We start from the raw sequence: 15543 nt of genomic DNA on the forward strand, positions 1-15543 counted from the left end.
ATGGTATTTTAGAGCACAGGTGCACCTTAATTACTGCAGGGATGACGATGAGCGCTTCTCCTTCATGCGGCGCAGCAGCAACTGCATACGTTCGCTCGACGTGCACGTGCACAAGGTGTGACGGCAAGTCGGGCATTGCTGCAGTTTCGCCTTTTTGTTGGGAGGCGCGTTGCAATTTGAGATCGAAGCACGGCGTGGAGTTGTTACCACAGTGGCTGGTCGGCGTGGAAGGCCTGACTCGAGGTCTTTATCTGACGATGCTAAAGGAAACCCATCGGAGCTTGAAGAGATCTCTACGACTTCAAAATCTTCGTCTCCAGAACCGTCTTCCCAGTGGCCGTCATCGTCATCGTCATTGCCATCGCTGCCGGCACTCGTGACTGCTGCACGTACAGGTTCATCGCCACTTGCTTGGAAGGCTGTATCAGCCTTTGCCCGACCAGCACCAAGAGGTGCAACGAGCGTCGACACCATTTTTCGTTTTGCACGTTGATTTGAGCCCATCTGCGTGCTTGCAACTGAAGAGGAGGCAGAGCCATTGATACTCTTACCCACAATCCGTCGCTCCAACGCAGCAAGTGCGCGCTTCATGCGTTCGTTTCCGGGCTGGCCCAGATTCTGTAAGCGTAGAGGATGATGAAGGCGCGAGGGATTGCCGCTTCCATTCGAGGGTTGACTTGGAGGGACCGAACCTGTATGCGATGGGGACGATTGTGGAGACGAGATGGGGGTTCTGAGAGAGTTTACACTTTCAACAGACTGATCGTCCGAATCAGACATGAAAGTGTCCTGATCGAAAGTATCAACGCTGGCTTCGTCATCCCCGTCCTCATCGGCTTCTTCGTCGTCGTCATCGGTAAGCTCCATCTGCTCAAAGTCAGACTCACTTTCCTCGTTTTCAGACGATAGCAGTTCATCGTGCTCATAATCGCTGTCATCGTCTTCTTCTTCATCCTCACCTTCTTTCTGCCCCATGTTAAAATCGAGCGTAATACCTGCTTGAGCCAACTCTGTGGTTGGAGTGACTGCCAGATCCGATGGCATCTCAATCGGCAATAACTCCGGCATTGTCTCGCTTCCAAGAGACAGCGGTTGTCCACCGACGTGTGTTAATTGGGGCACTTCAATATCTGCAACAATAGAGGCATCGTTCGGCTGACTCTTTTGGGGCTTATCCTTGCCGTCGGCGCCTTCGTCCATGAATGACGGCCAGTTGTGTTTGCAGGTTGAGTTGAGCAGCGTAGCGGGGCTGATAAAGGACCACGACGAGAAAAACAGCGCTGGGTGTAAGTTCTTCGTTCTGCAAGAAGCAGCGTCCGATATGTTCTTCTGTGCATCAGCATCAAGGTTGGGAATACCGGACAGAAGATCGAGGCCATTTGAAAAAGGCTCCCGCACAAATTGGCCTGCAATAGTGGCACGGATTCCTTGACCAAGCTGATGCAGCTGGAGTGCAGCATCTAGCTTTGCTCTCTCAGCTTCTCCTCTTTGGCGCAGCATTCTATTTCGTAACTTGTCCTCCAAATACTCCTTCATTGCAACCGCAAGGTCGAGCGAATCATCGTCAGGTGCATCGAGACCAATTTCCGCAAGTTCAGACCTGAACTTGGCCGCAATTCGTTCCCAGCGTTTTCTAATCTCGAGACGACTGCGATGTGGGAGGTAGCGTTTTGCAAGACGAGCAAAGTGATACTTTTCCTTGTGTAGCTCAACGAGACCACGCGCGATGCGAAGATCCTCTTCGAGTAGCCAGCCGCTACCGCGGTGCTGCGGGGTTTCCTTCATGTGCAACGCTTTAACGGCGCTCATGCCCGTTTTTGCGCTAATCAAATACTTGTATCGGTGCCGGAGATTCTGCGTGGTTTTGGTTGGAAGGAGATGTTTCTGTATCTGTCCCCATGAGTCTGCTTGCGTGCCGAATCGCTTGACTCCATGCGCCAAGAGATTATCTTCCGTGGCTGAATACATTTTTTTGCTCTTGCACCGCTTTTTCACGGACATCAAGTGTTTGTCCAGCTGTAGCATTTGCTCTTGAATAGCTCGATCGCGCTCTTCGATCGAGCAGCCGCGAGCGAAGCCAGCCGACAGCTCGTCTACAGTCTGCGACCCAACCAGCTCGAACATCGACGGATGAGCCATCGCTGCATGTGCCGCCGTCAACGACCTCGTCACACGTCGCAGCGCTAAGAGGTTTTCGGTGGTGCTAGCGCTCCCACCATTGTCCCCCGCCGTGCCATCAACAATCGGTGGTGCCTTGTCGTCACTAGCACCTTCAGCATCCATCGATGCCCCTGTTCCACCTGTCGTCAGCGGGTTCAACTTCGACAACAGCGCGTTCTTATACTTCAGCGCCTTATCGCCTCGTTGCTGCAGCTCCTCAATCATCGCTCGGCACTCGGCCAGCTCGGGCGTCGGCGGGCGACCTGCCAAAAGGTGGTAACTCTGTAGTAGCAATTGCAGATGCTTGTGCATCTGCGACGCCAATTGGATGCACTGCGCCTGGGTAACAGCGCCCTGCTGCCCTCTCAGTACCGGCAAGTTCATCATCACCGGCAGTTTCCTCGTCGGACCAGCTGCAGTCACATCCGCCGACGCTGCAACTGGTAGCACGGCATCTCTGGTGTCCACAGCCATCACGTTGTCTCTAGCCGGCTCCAGAGCTACCGGCAGCTTGGGGAACGTCATGTTCGTCGAGTCCAGCAACAAGTCAGTGAGCTCCTTCTTGGAGATGCCTCGTCGGGTGTCTTCATCCTCGTGGTCGTCCTCCTCCTCTTCGGGGCGGTACTCCTCATCCTCCTCGTCCAGGAACGAGAGATTCTCCTGCTCCGTTGGCAGCAGACTCGACAGGAAGCGCTGGTACTCGCGGTCCTCCTCCGTATCCGGCGCCGTCTGCACCGTGCAACGCGATCATTAGATCACTAATCGCCCCCAAAAAGCAGCACCATCAGTGCGTCACGAAGAAATTATTTTGCCGGGACATCTAGCACGTATGGCGCCAACAAAAATGGGTACAAGGACCTACTTGTGCCGTGTCCGGAAGAGAGGCCTCGAGCGTGTCGATGGGCACGTTCACGAGCGAGAATTTGGTGCGTGTGCGGCCGGCGATGGTGCCTTCATCCGTCTCGCTGGCTGTGGGCTCCATCTCGGCCGCCTGGGCCGCTGCGGCTGCGTCCGCCATAGTAACTCGGGTTATCCCGCGTTGCTGACGATTTGGCTCGGAACTCGGCGCGAGAGGAAACCTGCGACGTGTGACGAAGTAGAAAACCTACCACGATCGGTGACGAGTTGTGTGGATTACGTAAGGGGTTAGTGGTAGCAACCTAAGTACGTCAGCAGAGCGCAGCGAAGCGACACTTTCAGCTGCTGCCTGTGGCGCTGGTGATCGGGTGCAGGTCATTCATTCCGCCATTGTGCAATTTGCCAGCCTCTCCTCAAGTCGCTTTCTATTTATCCAGTCGCGATGGCCCCCACTACTTCGAGCCCGACGTCGGCGGCAGTCGGTAGTGTCGTGGACACCTCCAAGACAGCGGAGACCTCGCTCAAGCTGCCGTTCAAGACCACGACCGATGCATCCACCGCCTCAGCTATCAACACTGGCATTGAGACCCACACAGGGCCCGGCTTCAAACCGTTCACGCTCGACAAAAGCTTCGTGTCCGGCTTCGAGGATCAGACGCCGCCTTTTGGCTTCAACGGCCTGGGTGAGCTCGTGTACATGCGCACGTACTCGCGCGTCAAGGCGGACGGCACCAAGGAGCACTGGTTCGAGACCGTGGAGCGCGTAATCAACGGCACCTTCAACATGCAGAAGAAGTGGCTGCAGCAGCTAGGCCAGCCCTGGAACGAGGACGAGATGACCCACATCGCCCAAGAGATGTACACGCGCGTCTTCCAGATGAAGTTCACACCGCCAGGACGCGGTCTGTGGGCCATGGGCTCTCCTATCACGGAGGACCGCGGACTATACGCGGCGCTGAACAACTGCGCCTTCGTGTCGACCGCTGACATTCTGGAGCTCACCACCCCGGCGGAGCCCTTCTGCTTCTTGATGGAGGCGGCCATGCTTGGCGTTGGGGTGGGCTTTGACACCAAGGGCGCGGGCAAAGTGCTGGTACAAGGCTGCGACGAGACAAAGACGAACGTGTGCGTTATCCCGGACTCCCGTGAAGGCTGGGTGGAGTCGGTAAAGGTGCTGCTCGAGGCGCACTTCCTGCACCAGCCCGCGTTGAGGTTTGACTACTCTTTGATCCGTCCTGCTGGTGCGCCGATCAAGGGATTTGGCGGCATTAGTTCGGGTGCTGGTTCGCTTACTGCGCTGCACGAAGCTATCGAGTCGATTCTCAAGCCGCTTGCTGGTAAACCACTGACCGCGCGTGGCATTGTGGACATCATGAACCAAATGGGCGTATGCGTGGTCTCGGGCAACGTCCGCCGGACTGCTGAAATTGCCTTCGGTGACTACAACGATGAGGAATACGTCGACCTGAAGAACTACGAGAAGAACCCGGAACGTGCTGCCTTTGGCTGGACGTCCAACAACAGCATCTTTGCCGACATCGGCATGGACTACAAGCCTATTGCTGAGCGTATCGTGCTGAATGGCGAGCCTGGCTTCGCGTGGCTCGAGAACATGCGTAATTATGGCCGCATGAACGGCATCAAGGATGGTCGTGATCGCAACGCGTCTGGCGGCAACCCGTGCCTGGAGCAGACGCTGGAGTCGTACGAAATGTGCTGCCTGGTGGAGACGTTCCCGTTCAACCACGACAGTCTGGAGGACTTCCTGGAGACACTCAAGTTCGCGTACATGTACGCCAAGACGGTCACCCTAGGACAGACGCAATGGCCACGAACCAACAACGTGATGCAGCGCAACCGCCGCATTGGATGCAGCATGTCGGGTATCGCGCAGTTCATCTCGAACCGCGGCCTCAACGAGTTCCAGCGCTGGTGTGAAGCGGGTTACGACCGAATCCAGCAAGTGGACAAGTTGATCTCGGCTCGCTTCGCCATCCCTCGGTCTATCAAGACCACCTCCATCAAGCCCAGCGGAACTGTGTCGCTGCTTGCAGGCGCTACACCGGGCATGCACTACCCTGAGAGCCGCTTCTACATCCGCCGCATGCGCCTGGACAAGCACTCTGACCTGCTACCGGCACTTCAACGGGCTGGCTACGACATTGAGTCGGCCAACGAGGCCCCGGACTCCACGCTGGTCGTCTCCATACCAGTGGATGTGGGCAAGGGTGTGCGGACGCTTTCAGACGTGTCTGCGTGGGAGCAGTTTGCGCTGTCAGCTTTCCTGCAGCGCTACTGGGCCGACAACCAGGTGAGCTGCACCGTGACGTTCGACCCAAAGACGGAAGGCTTGCAGCTTGCGCACATGCTCGACTACTTCCAGTACCAACTCAAGGGCATCAGTCTGTTACCGAAGCTGGAGCTGGGCGCTTACAAGCAGATGCCATACGAGGAGATCAATGCTCGTACCTATCACAAGATGAACCAGAGCATCGAACCACTGCAGTTCAACGTGATTCAGTCCACCGAGGTCCTGGACGTCCCGGATAAGTATTGCGAGGCCTGCGCAACGGATCCCTAGACTCGTTCACGTCGGAGTTTTGCGTAGGAAAACATAATGTTAAATGCAATATGTGCTTGCAACTTCAGTTTTTCGGCAAAGAATCCGATTCTTTCAAATCGACTTGAAGCTCCGCTATTGATGTATGTTCATCTTCAGAAGCCTGACCTCCTTCCTTCACCCGTGTGCGCTAATTAACAGCTTTACCTACGAGCAAGCGCTTCAAATTTCGTCACAAGATCGACAATGGAACGTACTCTAGAAGCATTATAACTGGGTGCTCCAGAATACAGGATACATGTAGTGCACGCTCACCCATTCTTAAATACCTCGTCATTCATCGCCGTTCATCTCTTTGCGCTTCACCACAGAACGGAAAGAAGCTTGTCAGCAACCTCGTCATTGTCTCGATTGCACTCATCACAGCAGCTACAATGGATTCGAGTACATGGATCTGCCTTGGATGAAGGCAACTCAGTACAGCTCAAAACTTACGGTTTCTCCAGCGATCGCTTTATGTCTTGGTGGAATTCCTCTTTCAGCTTTAGGGCAGAACAGCTTCGAGAATGAATAAGCCTTTTCTTTCGCCTGCGACGCAGCGCTGGGCTAACCCTCAGCCAACATACTACCGGTACATGTAAGCGGGACTTGTCGGTGCGCCAGCGGCCCCTCAAAGACGCAGCAATCTTGCCTGTGCGTCAACACCCTCCCTTGCCTCCATATTGCAATACGCACCCCACGGTTTCGATAACGAAGGTAATCAACCAATCACACCCGCTTGATGAGCAGCGAGCACAAGCTAATCTCGAACCCACTTCATTCTTGAATTTGAGCAGTTTGTAGCAAGTGGCGACTGCCGAAACGCGTCGAAATGTCACCAGTTGACCAGGTCAAGGATACGCCGGCCAAGGCGCTCATGGCCAACGGCTCCCAAGCCTTCAATGACCACCTCGCCACCACGCTACAGGCCGCTCTCGGTCGACCGCTGCCTCAGATGGAGGTGCGCGTCAAGAACCTCAGCGTCGAGGTCGACGTGGTCGTGGGCCGACACGAGGACGGCCGAGAGCTGCCCACGCTCACGCACACCATCAAGACGGCGGCGCGCAAGCTCTCGGCCAAGAAGCACGTGGTGCACAAGACCATCCTGCGCAACTTCAGCGGCGTGTTCGAGCCGGGCACCATCACGCTCGTGCTGGGCCAGCCGAGCTCCGGCAAGTCCTCGCTCATGAAGGTGCTGAGCGGCCGCTTCCCGCAGGAGAAGCGCGTGACTGTGGATGGACACATCACGTACAACGGAGTGCCGCAGCAGGAGCTGGGCAGTCGCCTGCCGCAGTTCGTCACGTACGTGGACCAGCACGACGTGCACTTCCCGACGCTCACTGTCAAGGAGACGCTCGAGTTCGCTCATGCTTTCACGGGTGGAGAACTGCTACGACGTGGTGAGGAGTTGCTGGCCAACGGGTCTGTGGATGAAAACCTCGAGGCTTTGAAGACGGTGCAGACGCTGTTCCAGCACTACCCTGACATTGTCATCGAGCAGCTCGGACTGCAGAATTGCCAAGACACCATTATTGGCAACGGTATGCTGCGTGGCGTTTCTGGTGGTGAACGCAAGCGTGTGACGACGGGTGAGATGGAGTTTGGCATGAAGTACATGACCCTCATGGACGAGATTAGTACGGGCCTGGACAGTGCCACAGCATTCGACATTATCACTACGCAGCGCAGCATTGCCAAGACGCTCGGCAAGACGGTGGTGATCTCGCTGCTGCAGCCGTCACCTGAAATCTTCGCGTTGTTTGACAACGTGCTGATTCTGAACGCCGGTGAGGTGATGTACCATGGACCCCGTGACCATGCACTTCCTTACTTCGAGAGTCTAGGCTTCCAATGTCCGCCGCATCGTGACACGGCAGATTTTTTGTTGGATCTTGGCACGAACCAGCAGGTCAAGTATCAGAATGCACTTCCTGTTGGAATGACGAAGCACCCACGCTGGCCGTTTGAGTTTGGACAATTCTTTCAGCGCTCTGGTATGTACCGCCATACGCTTGCTCGCCTGGATGGACCGTGGAAAGATGAACTGATTTCGAGCGCGGCCGAGTTCATAGAGTTTACTCCAACGTTCCAGCAGACGTTCGTACAGAATGCGATGGCAGTGACGCGGCGACAAATGGTGATAGCCATTCGAAACAAAGCGTTTATTCACGTCCGTGGATTTATGGTGATCGTGATCGCGCTTTTGTACGGCAGCTTGTTTTATCAGCTCGAGCCGACCGACGTTCAAGTGACTATGGGTGTTCTGTTTCAGAGCCTATTTTTCCTTGGGCTCGGACAGTACGCCCAGGTTCCGGGCTACTGCAGCATCCGTGCGATCTTCTACAAGCAGCGCAGAGCCAACTATATCCGCACCGCAGCTTACGTATTGGCATGTTCAGCGAGCCAAATTCCGTGGGCTCTTGGTGAGACGGTTGTTTTCGGTACAATTGTATACTGGATGTGCGGATTTGTTGCTACTGCGTGGAATTTTTTATTGTACGAGCTGCTTGTATTCCAAACGCTGATGGCATTTGCGGCGTGGTATTTCTTCATGGCAGCCGTGACGCCGGATATGCACATTGCGAAGCCTGTGTCAATGATGTCCATCTTTACGTTCGTAGCCTTCGCCGGCTTCGTGATCCCAAAAAACCAAATCCCAGACTATTTCATCTGGATCTACTGGATAGACCCTATCGCTTGGTGTCTCCGTTCTGTCGCTGTTAGCCAGTACCGGTCGTCTGCCTTCGACGTGTGCGAATACGCTGGGGTAAACTACTGCACTCAATACCAGATGAAAATGGGTGAGTACTTCCTCTCACTGTACGACGTGCCATCCGACGCAAGCTGGATATGGCTGGGTATCCTCGTACTGTTTGCTATCTACGCCATCTTCATGGTGCTTGGTTGGGCTGTGCTCGAGTACAAGCGCTACGAAAGCCCCGAGCACATTACTTTGACTGTGGAAACTGCTACCGCCACCGATGACTACACATTGGCCATGACCCCCACCAACGGACGGAAGACACCGGCCAATGACGCACAAACTGCTGATGAAGACGTCGCACTCCACGTGAGGGCCACCACCCGGAAGTTCGAACCCGTCATCATCGCCTTCCAGGACCTATGGTACTCCGTCCCGGATCCACACAACCCAAAGGAGTCACTAACGCTACTCAAGGGTATCAGCGGATATGCACTTCCAGGTTCCATCACGGCACTCATGGGGTCTACGGGAGCAGGCAAGACGACACTCATGGACGTGATTGCCGGTCGCAAGACTGGCGGCACGATCCAGGGCAAGATCTTGCTCAACGGCTACGAGGCGAGCGACTTGGCGATTCGGCGTTGCACGGGCTACTGCGAGCAGATGGATATCCACTCGGACGCGTCGACTATCCGTGAGGCGCTGGTGTTTAGCGCGTTCCTGCGGCAGGACAGCTCAGTGCCCGATAGTCAGAAGTACGACTCGGTGGAAGAGTGTTTGGAGTTGCTGGACTTGCAGGGCGTGGCAGATGAGATTGTGCGCGGTAGTCCCACTGAGCGCATGAAGCGACTTACGATCGGTGTGGAGCTGGCTGCCGACCCACGAGTACTCTTCCTGGACGAGCCCACGAGCGGGTTGGATGCCCGCTCTGCCAAACTTATCATGGACGGTGTGCGCAAGGTGGCCGACACGGGTCGCACCATTGTGTGCACGATTCATCAGCCTTCCACCGAGGTGTTCATGCTCTTCGACAAGCTTTTGCTGTTGAAGCGTGGTGGCCAGACGGTGTACTTCGGTGACCTGGGCAAGCGCGCTCAGACGATGGTGGACTACTTCGAGGCGATCCCGGGGGTGCAACCGCTTCCCATGGGCTACAATCCTGCTACGTGGATGCTTGAGTGCATCGGTGCAGGTGTCAACCACTTGAATGACAACCCGGTGGACTTTGTGGATGTGTTCGACTCGAGCGATACGAAGCGTGCGATGGATACCCACCTGGCGACAGAGGGTGTGTCAGTTCCTGCGCCCGGGTCAACGGAGCTTGTGTTTGCGCAGAAGCGTGCGGCCAATTCGTGGACACAGATGACGGCTTTGGTGGGGCGATTCATGAACTTGTACTGGCGAACGCCGTCGACGAATCTTACAAGACTGGCCATCATGCCGCTGATGGCCTTGGTCTTCGGCCTTGTCTACGTCGGTACCGATTACAACTCATATCAAGGAATCAACGCTGGTGTGGGCATGGTTTTTCTCACGTCATACTTCACCGGCGTCGTGTCTTTCAATAGTGCACTCCCGATCACGTCCGAAGATCGACCAGCTTTCTATCGCGAGCGCGAGGCTCAAACGTACAGTGCGGTTTGGTACTTTGTGGGCTCCACTGTGGTAGAAATCCCGTACGTCTTCATCTCCATGCTGCTCTACACGGTCATTTTTTACTGGATGGTGGGTTTTAGCGGTTTTGGGACGGCGGTGCTGTACTGGATCAATACGTCGCTTATGGTGCTCTTGCAGACGTACATGGGCCAGCTGCTAATCTACTCGCTGCCTAGTATTGATGTCGCGGCGCTTGTGGGCGTTATGATTTACTCCATCACGATCCTCTTTTACGGCTTCAATCCGCCGGGCAACGCCATCCCGTCGGGTTACAAGTGGCTCTACACGATTTGTCCGCAGCGTTATTCGGTTTCTGCTTTGGCGGCCTACGTCTTCAGCGAATGTGATACCCTCCCCACATACGACACGCAGACGCAGCAGTACGTGAATGTTGGTAGCAGTCTCGGTTGCCAACCGATGACGAATCCGCCGACTAGTATCGACCACACCACCATCAAAGAGTACGTCGAGTCCACGTTCGAGTACAAGTACGACGAGATCTGGCGCAATTTCGGCATCGTGTTGGTGTTTATTGTCATTCTTCGGGTGATGGCGCTGCTGGCGCTGCGCTTCATCACCCACCAAAAGAAGTAGAGCGTGAATAGGCGAAACAGCGTATAACAAATGGTGAGTACATGAACACGCTTGCAAAATGTCAGCTTTAGAAGTCGACCAATTTCCTGCCACTTAACGAAGTATTTCGCAACTGAGCAGGCCGATGGACATACTTATCAAGGACGTCCAGGACCTCGGTGGACTGAATCACGTTGAACTGCAGTGGTTCGATGCTCTGGTTCATCTTGTGATAGGTACGAGCATTGATCTCCTCGTATGGCATCTGCTTGTAAGCGCCCAGCTCCAGCTTCGGTAACAGACTGATGCCCTTGAGTTGGTACTGGAAGTAGTCGAGCATGTGCGCAAGCTGCGAGCCTTCCGAAGTCCTCCAGTCTGTCGTGGCTGAATCGTCACAAAAAGTCAACTTGCCTTTCACTTCGTGCGGCATCAACAGTACCAACTGTATTGGTAGGTTGACTCCGTGCCCATCCCCTTTCGGAGTCAACTTTCGGTGAGCGAAGAGCGTTTACTCCGACAAAAACCTTTCGCAATTCATTGCAAACATGTAATATTAGAGTTTTACCGTTTATTAAAGACTGTGGTGCAGCAACTTTATTTGATCACGTCATCGATTATCAAAATAACAAAGTACAAATCGTTATATCAAGTTCATCAGGTTGACCATCACGCAGAATGATTGTCACAACCAGTCGCGCTTCAACATGTTGAGTCGGGCACGCGCTTCCAATCGCTTGGCCAGTCTCACCTCACTCTTCAATTTGCTTTCCAGTGCATCAGCCCCAAGCCGAGTCTTCCGTTTCCACAATGGAGACATCCAAGCTGGAGGAAACGGCGGCCAAGGCGCTCATGGCCAACGGCTCCCAAGCCTTCAATGACCACCTCGCCACCACGCTACAGGCCGCTCTCGGTCGACCGCTGCCTCAGATGGAGGTGCGCGTCAAGAACCTCAGCGTCGAGGTCGGCGTGGTCGTGGGCCGACACGAGGACGGCCGAGAGCTGCCCACGCTCACGCACACCATCAAGACGGCGGCGCGCAAGCTCTCGGCCAAGAAGCACGTGGTGCACAAGACCATCCTGCGCAACTTCAGCGGCGTGTTCGAGCCGGGCACCATCACGCTCGTGCTGGGCCAGCCGAGCTCCGGCAAGTCCTCGCTCATGAAGGTGCTGAGCGGCCGCTTCCCGCAGGAGAAGCGCGTGACTGTGGATGGACACATCACGTACAACGGAGTGCCGCAGCAGGAGCTGGGCAGTCGCCTGCCGCAGTTCGTCACGTACGTGGACCAGCACGACGTGCACTTCCCGACGCTCACTGTCAAGGAGACGCTCGAGTTCGCTCATGCTTTCACGGGTGGAGAACTGCTACGACGTGGTGAGGAGTTGCTGGCCAACGGGTCTGTGGATGAAAACCTCGAGGCTTTGAAGACGGTGCAGACGCTGTTCCAGCACTACCCTGACATTGTCATCGAGCAGCTCGGACTGCAGAATTGCCAAGACACCATTATTGGCAACGGTATGCTGCGTGGCGTTTCTGGTGGTGAACGCAAGCGTGTGACGACGGGTGAGATGGAGTTTGGCATGAAGTACATGACCCTCATGGACGAGATTAGTACGGGCCTGGACAGTGCCACAGCATTCGACATTATCACTACGCAGCGCAGCATTGCCAAGACGCTCGGCAAGACGGTGGTGATCTCGCTGCTGCAGCCGTCACCTGAAATCTTCGCGTTGTTTGACAACGTGCTGATTCTGAACGCCGGTGAGGTGATGTACCATGGACCCCGTGACCATGCACTTCCTTACTTCGAGAGTCTAGGCTTCCAATGTCCGCCGCATCGTGACACGGCAGATTTTTTGTTGGATCTTGGCACGAACCAGCAGGTCAAGTATCAGAATGCACTTCCTGTTGGAATGACGAAGCACCCACGCTGGCCGTTTGAGTTTGGACAATTCTTTCAGCGCTCTGGTATGTACCGCCATACGCTTGCTCGCCTGGATGGACCGTGGAAAGATGAACTGATTTCGAGCGCGGCCGAGTTCATAGAGTTTACTCCAACGTTCCAGCAGACGTTCGTACAGAATGCGATGGCAGTGACGCGGCGACAAATGGTGATAGCCATTCGAAACAAAGCGTTTATTCACGTCCGTGGATTTATGGTGATCGTGATCGCGCTTTTGTACGGCAGCTTGTTTTATCAGCTCGAGCCGACCGACGTTCAAGTGACTATGGGTGTTCTGTTTCAGAGCCTATTTTTCCTTGGGCTCGGACAGTACGCCCAGGTTCCGGGCTACTGCAGCATCCGTGCGATCTTCTACAAGCAGCGCAGAGCCAACTATATCCGCACCGCAGCTTACGTATTGGCATGTTCAGCGAGCCAAATTCCGTGGGCTCTTGGTGAGACGGTTGTTTTCGGTACAATTGTATACTGGATGTGCGGATTTGTTGCTACTGCGTGGAATTTTTTATTGTACGAGCTGCTTGTATTCCAAACGCTGATGGCATTTGCGGCGTGGTATTTCTTCATGGCAGCCGTGACGCCGGATATGCACATTGCGAAGCCTGTGTCAATGATGTCCATCTTTACGTTCGTAGCCTTCGCCGGCTTCGTGATCCCAAAAAACCAAATCCCAGACTATTTCATCTGGATCTACTGGATAGACCCTATCGCTTGGTGTCTCCGTTCTGTCGCTGTTAGCCAGTACCGGTCGTCTGCCTTCGACGTGTGCGAATACGCTGGGGTAAACTACTGCACTCAATACCAGATGAAAATGGGTGAGTACTTCCTCTCACTGTACGACGTGCCATCCGACGCAAGCTGGATATGGCTGGGTATCCTCGTACTGTTTGCTATCTACGCCATCTTCATGGTGCTTGGTTGGGCTGTGCTCGAGTACAAGCGCTACGAAAGCCCCGAGCACATTACTTTGACTGTGGAAACTGCTACCGCCACCGATGACTACACATTGGCCATGACCCCCACCAACGGACGGAAGACACCGGCCAATGACGCACAAACTGCTGATGAAGACGTCGCACTCCACGTGAGGGCCACCACCCGGAAGTTCGAACCCGTCATCATCGCCTTCCAGGACCTATGGTACTCCGTCCCGGATCCACACAACCCAAAGGAGTCACTAACGCTACTCAAGGGTATCAGCGGATATGCACTTCCAGGTTCCATCACGGCACTCATGGGGTCTACGGGAGCAGGCAAGACGACACTCATGGACGTGATTGCCGGTCGCAAGACTGGCGGCACGATCCAGGGCAAGATCTTGCTCAACGGCTACGAGGCGAGCGACTTGGCGATTCGGCGTTGCACGGGCTACTGCGAGCAGATGGATATCCACTCGGACGCGTCGACTATCCGTGAGGCGCTGGTGTTTAGCGCGTTCCTGCGGCAGGACAGCTCAGTGCCCGATAGTCAGAAGTACGACTCGGTGGAAGAGTGTTTGGAGTTGCTGGACTTGCAGGGCGTGGCAGATGAGATTGTGCGCGGTAGTCCCACTGAGCGCATGAAGCGACTTACGATCGGTGTGGAGCTGGCTGCCGACCCACGAGTACTCTTCCTGGACGAGCCCACGAGCGGGTTGGATGCCCGCTCTGCCAAACTTATCATGGACGGTGTGCGCAAGGTGGCCGACACGGGTCGCACCATTGTGTGCACGATTCATCAGCCTTCCACCGAGGTGTTCATGCTCTTCGACAAGCTTTTGCTGTTGAAGCGTGGTGGCCAGACGGTGTACTTCGGTGACCTGGGCAAGCGCGCTCAGACGATGGTGGACTACTTCGAGGCGATCCCGGGGGTGCAACCGCTTCCCATGGGCTACAATCCTGCTACGTGGATGCTTGAGTGCATCGGTGCAGGTGTCAACCACTTGAATGACAACCCGGTGGACTTTGTGGATGTGTTCGACTCGAGCGATACGAAGCGTGCGATGGATACCCACCTGGCGACAGAGGGTGTGTCAGTTCCTGCGCCCGGGTCAACGGAGCTTGTGTTTGCGCAGAAGCGTGCGGCCAATTCGTGGACACAGATGACGGCTTTGGTGGGGCGATTCATGAACTTGTACTGGCGAACGCCGTCGACGAATCTTACAAGACTGGCCATCATGCCGCTGATGGCCTTGGTCTTCGGCCTTGTCTACGTCGGTACCGATTACAACTCATATCAAGGAATCAACGCTGGTGTGGGCATGGTTTTTCTCACGTCATACTTCACCGGCGTCGTGTCTTTCAATAGTGCACTCCCGATCACGTCCGAAGATCGACCAGCTTTCTATCGCGAGCGCGAGGCTCAAACGTACAGTGCGGTTTGGTACTTTGTGGGCTCCACTGTGGTAGAAATCCCGTACGTCTTCATCTCCATGCTGCTCTACACGGTCATTTTTTACTGGATGGTGGGTTTTAGCGGTTTTGGGACGGCGGTGCTGTACTGGATCAATACGTCGCTTATGGTGCTCTTGCAGACGTACATGGGCCAGCTGCTAATCTACTCGCTGCCTAGTATTGATGTCGCGGCGCTTGTGGGCGTTATGATTTACTCCATCACGATCCTCTTTTACGGCTTCAATCCGCCGGGCAACGCCATCCCGTCGGGTTACAAGTGGCTCTACACGATTTGTCCGCAGCGTTATTCGGTTTCTGCTTTGGCGGCCTACGTCTTCAGCGAATGTGATACCCTCCCCACATACGACACGCAGACGCAGCAGTACGTGAATGTTGGTAGCAGTCTCGGTTGCCAACCGATGACGAATCCGCCGACTAGTATCGACCACACCACCATCAAAGAGTACGTCGAGTCCACGTTCGAGTACAAGTACGACGAGATCTGGCGCAATTTCGGCATCGTGTTGGTGTTTATTGTCATTCTTCGGGTGATGGCGCTGCTGGCGCTGCGCTTCATCACCCACCAAAAGAAGTAGAGCGTGAATAGGCGAAACAGCGTATAACAAATGGTGAGTACATGAACACGCTTGCAAAATGTCAGCT

The 15543-nt window shown here is 55.0% G+C and overlaps 3 protein-coding genes across 3 annotated transcripts; 1 reads left to right on the plus strand and 2 right to left on the minus strand.

Annotated features, from left to right (window-relative positions):
- Positions 1-30: 30 nt before the first annotated feature.
- On the minus strand, positions 31-3178 carry KRP23_9962 (uncharacterized protein; the record flags this gene model as incomplete). The annotated part of the gene is made up of 2 exons (XM_067895582.1): positions 31-2889; positions 3023-3178. 2 exons carry the CDS (start codon positions 3176-3178, stop codon positions 31-33), a joined length of 3015 nt encoding a protein of 1004 aa, XP_067741785.1.
- Positions 3179-3460: 282 nt separating this feature from the next.
- KRP23_9963 (putative adenosylcobalamin-dependent ribonucleoside-triphosphate reductase) lies at positions 3461-5599 on the plus strand (the record flags this gene model as incomplete). Its single annotated transcript, XM_067895583.1, has 1 exon — positions 3461-5599. One exon carries the CDS (start codon positions 3461-3463, stop codon positions 5597-5599), a length of 2139 nt encoding a protein of 712 aa, XP_067741786.1.
- A 5039-nt stretch (positions 5600-10638) lies between these two features.
- On the minus strand, positions 10639-10980 carry KRP23_9964 (putative adenosylcobalamin-dependent ribonucleoside-triphosphate reductase; the record flags this gene model as incomplete). Its single annotated transcript, XM_067895584.1, has 1 exon — positions 10639-10980. One exon carries the CDS (start codon positions 10978-10980, stop codon positions 10639-10641), a length of 342 nt encoding a protein of 113 aa, XP_067741787.1.
- Positions 10981-15543: the final 4563 nt, after the last annotated feature.

The sequence above is a fragment of the Phytophthora ramorum genome, assembly GCF_020800215.1.
Source record: "Phytophthora ramorum isolate Pr-102 chromosome Unknown Phyram_PR-102_s0009, whole genome shotgun sequence".
Taxonomy (NCBI): Eukaryota; Oomycota; class Peronosporomycetes; order Peronosporales; family Peronosporaceae; genus Phytophthora; species Phytophthora ramorum.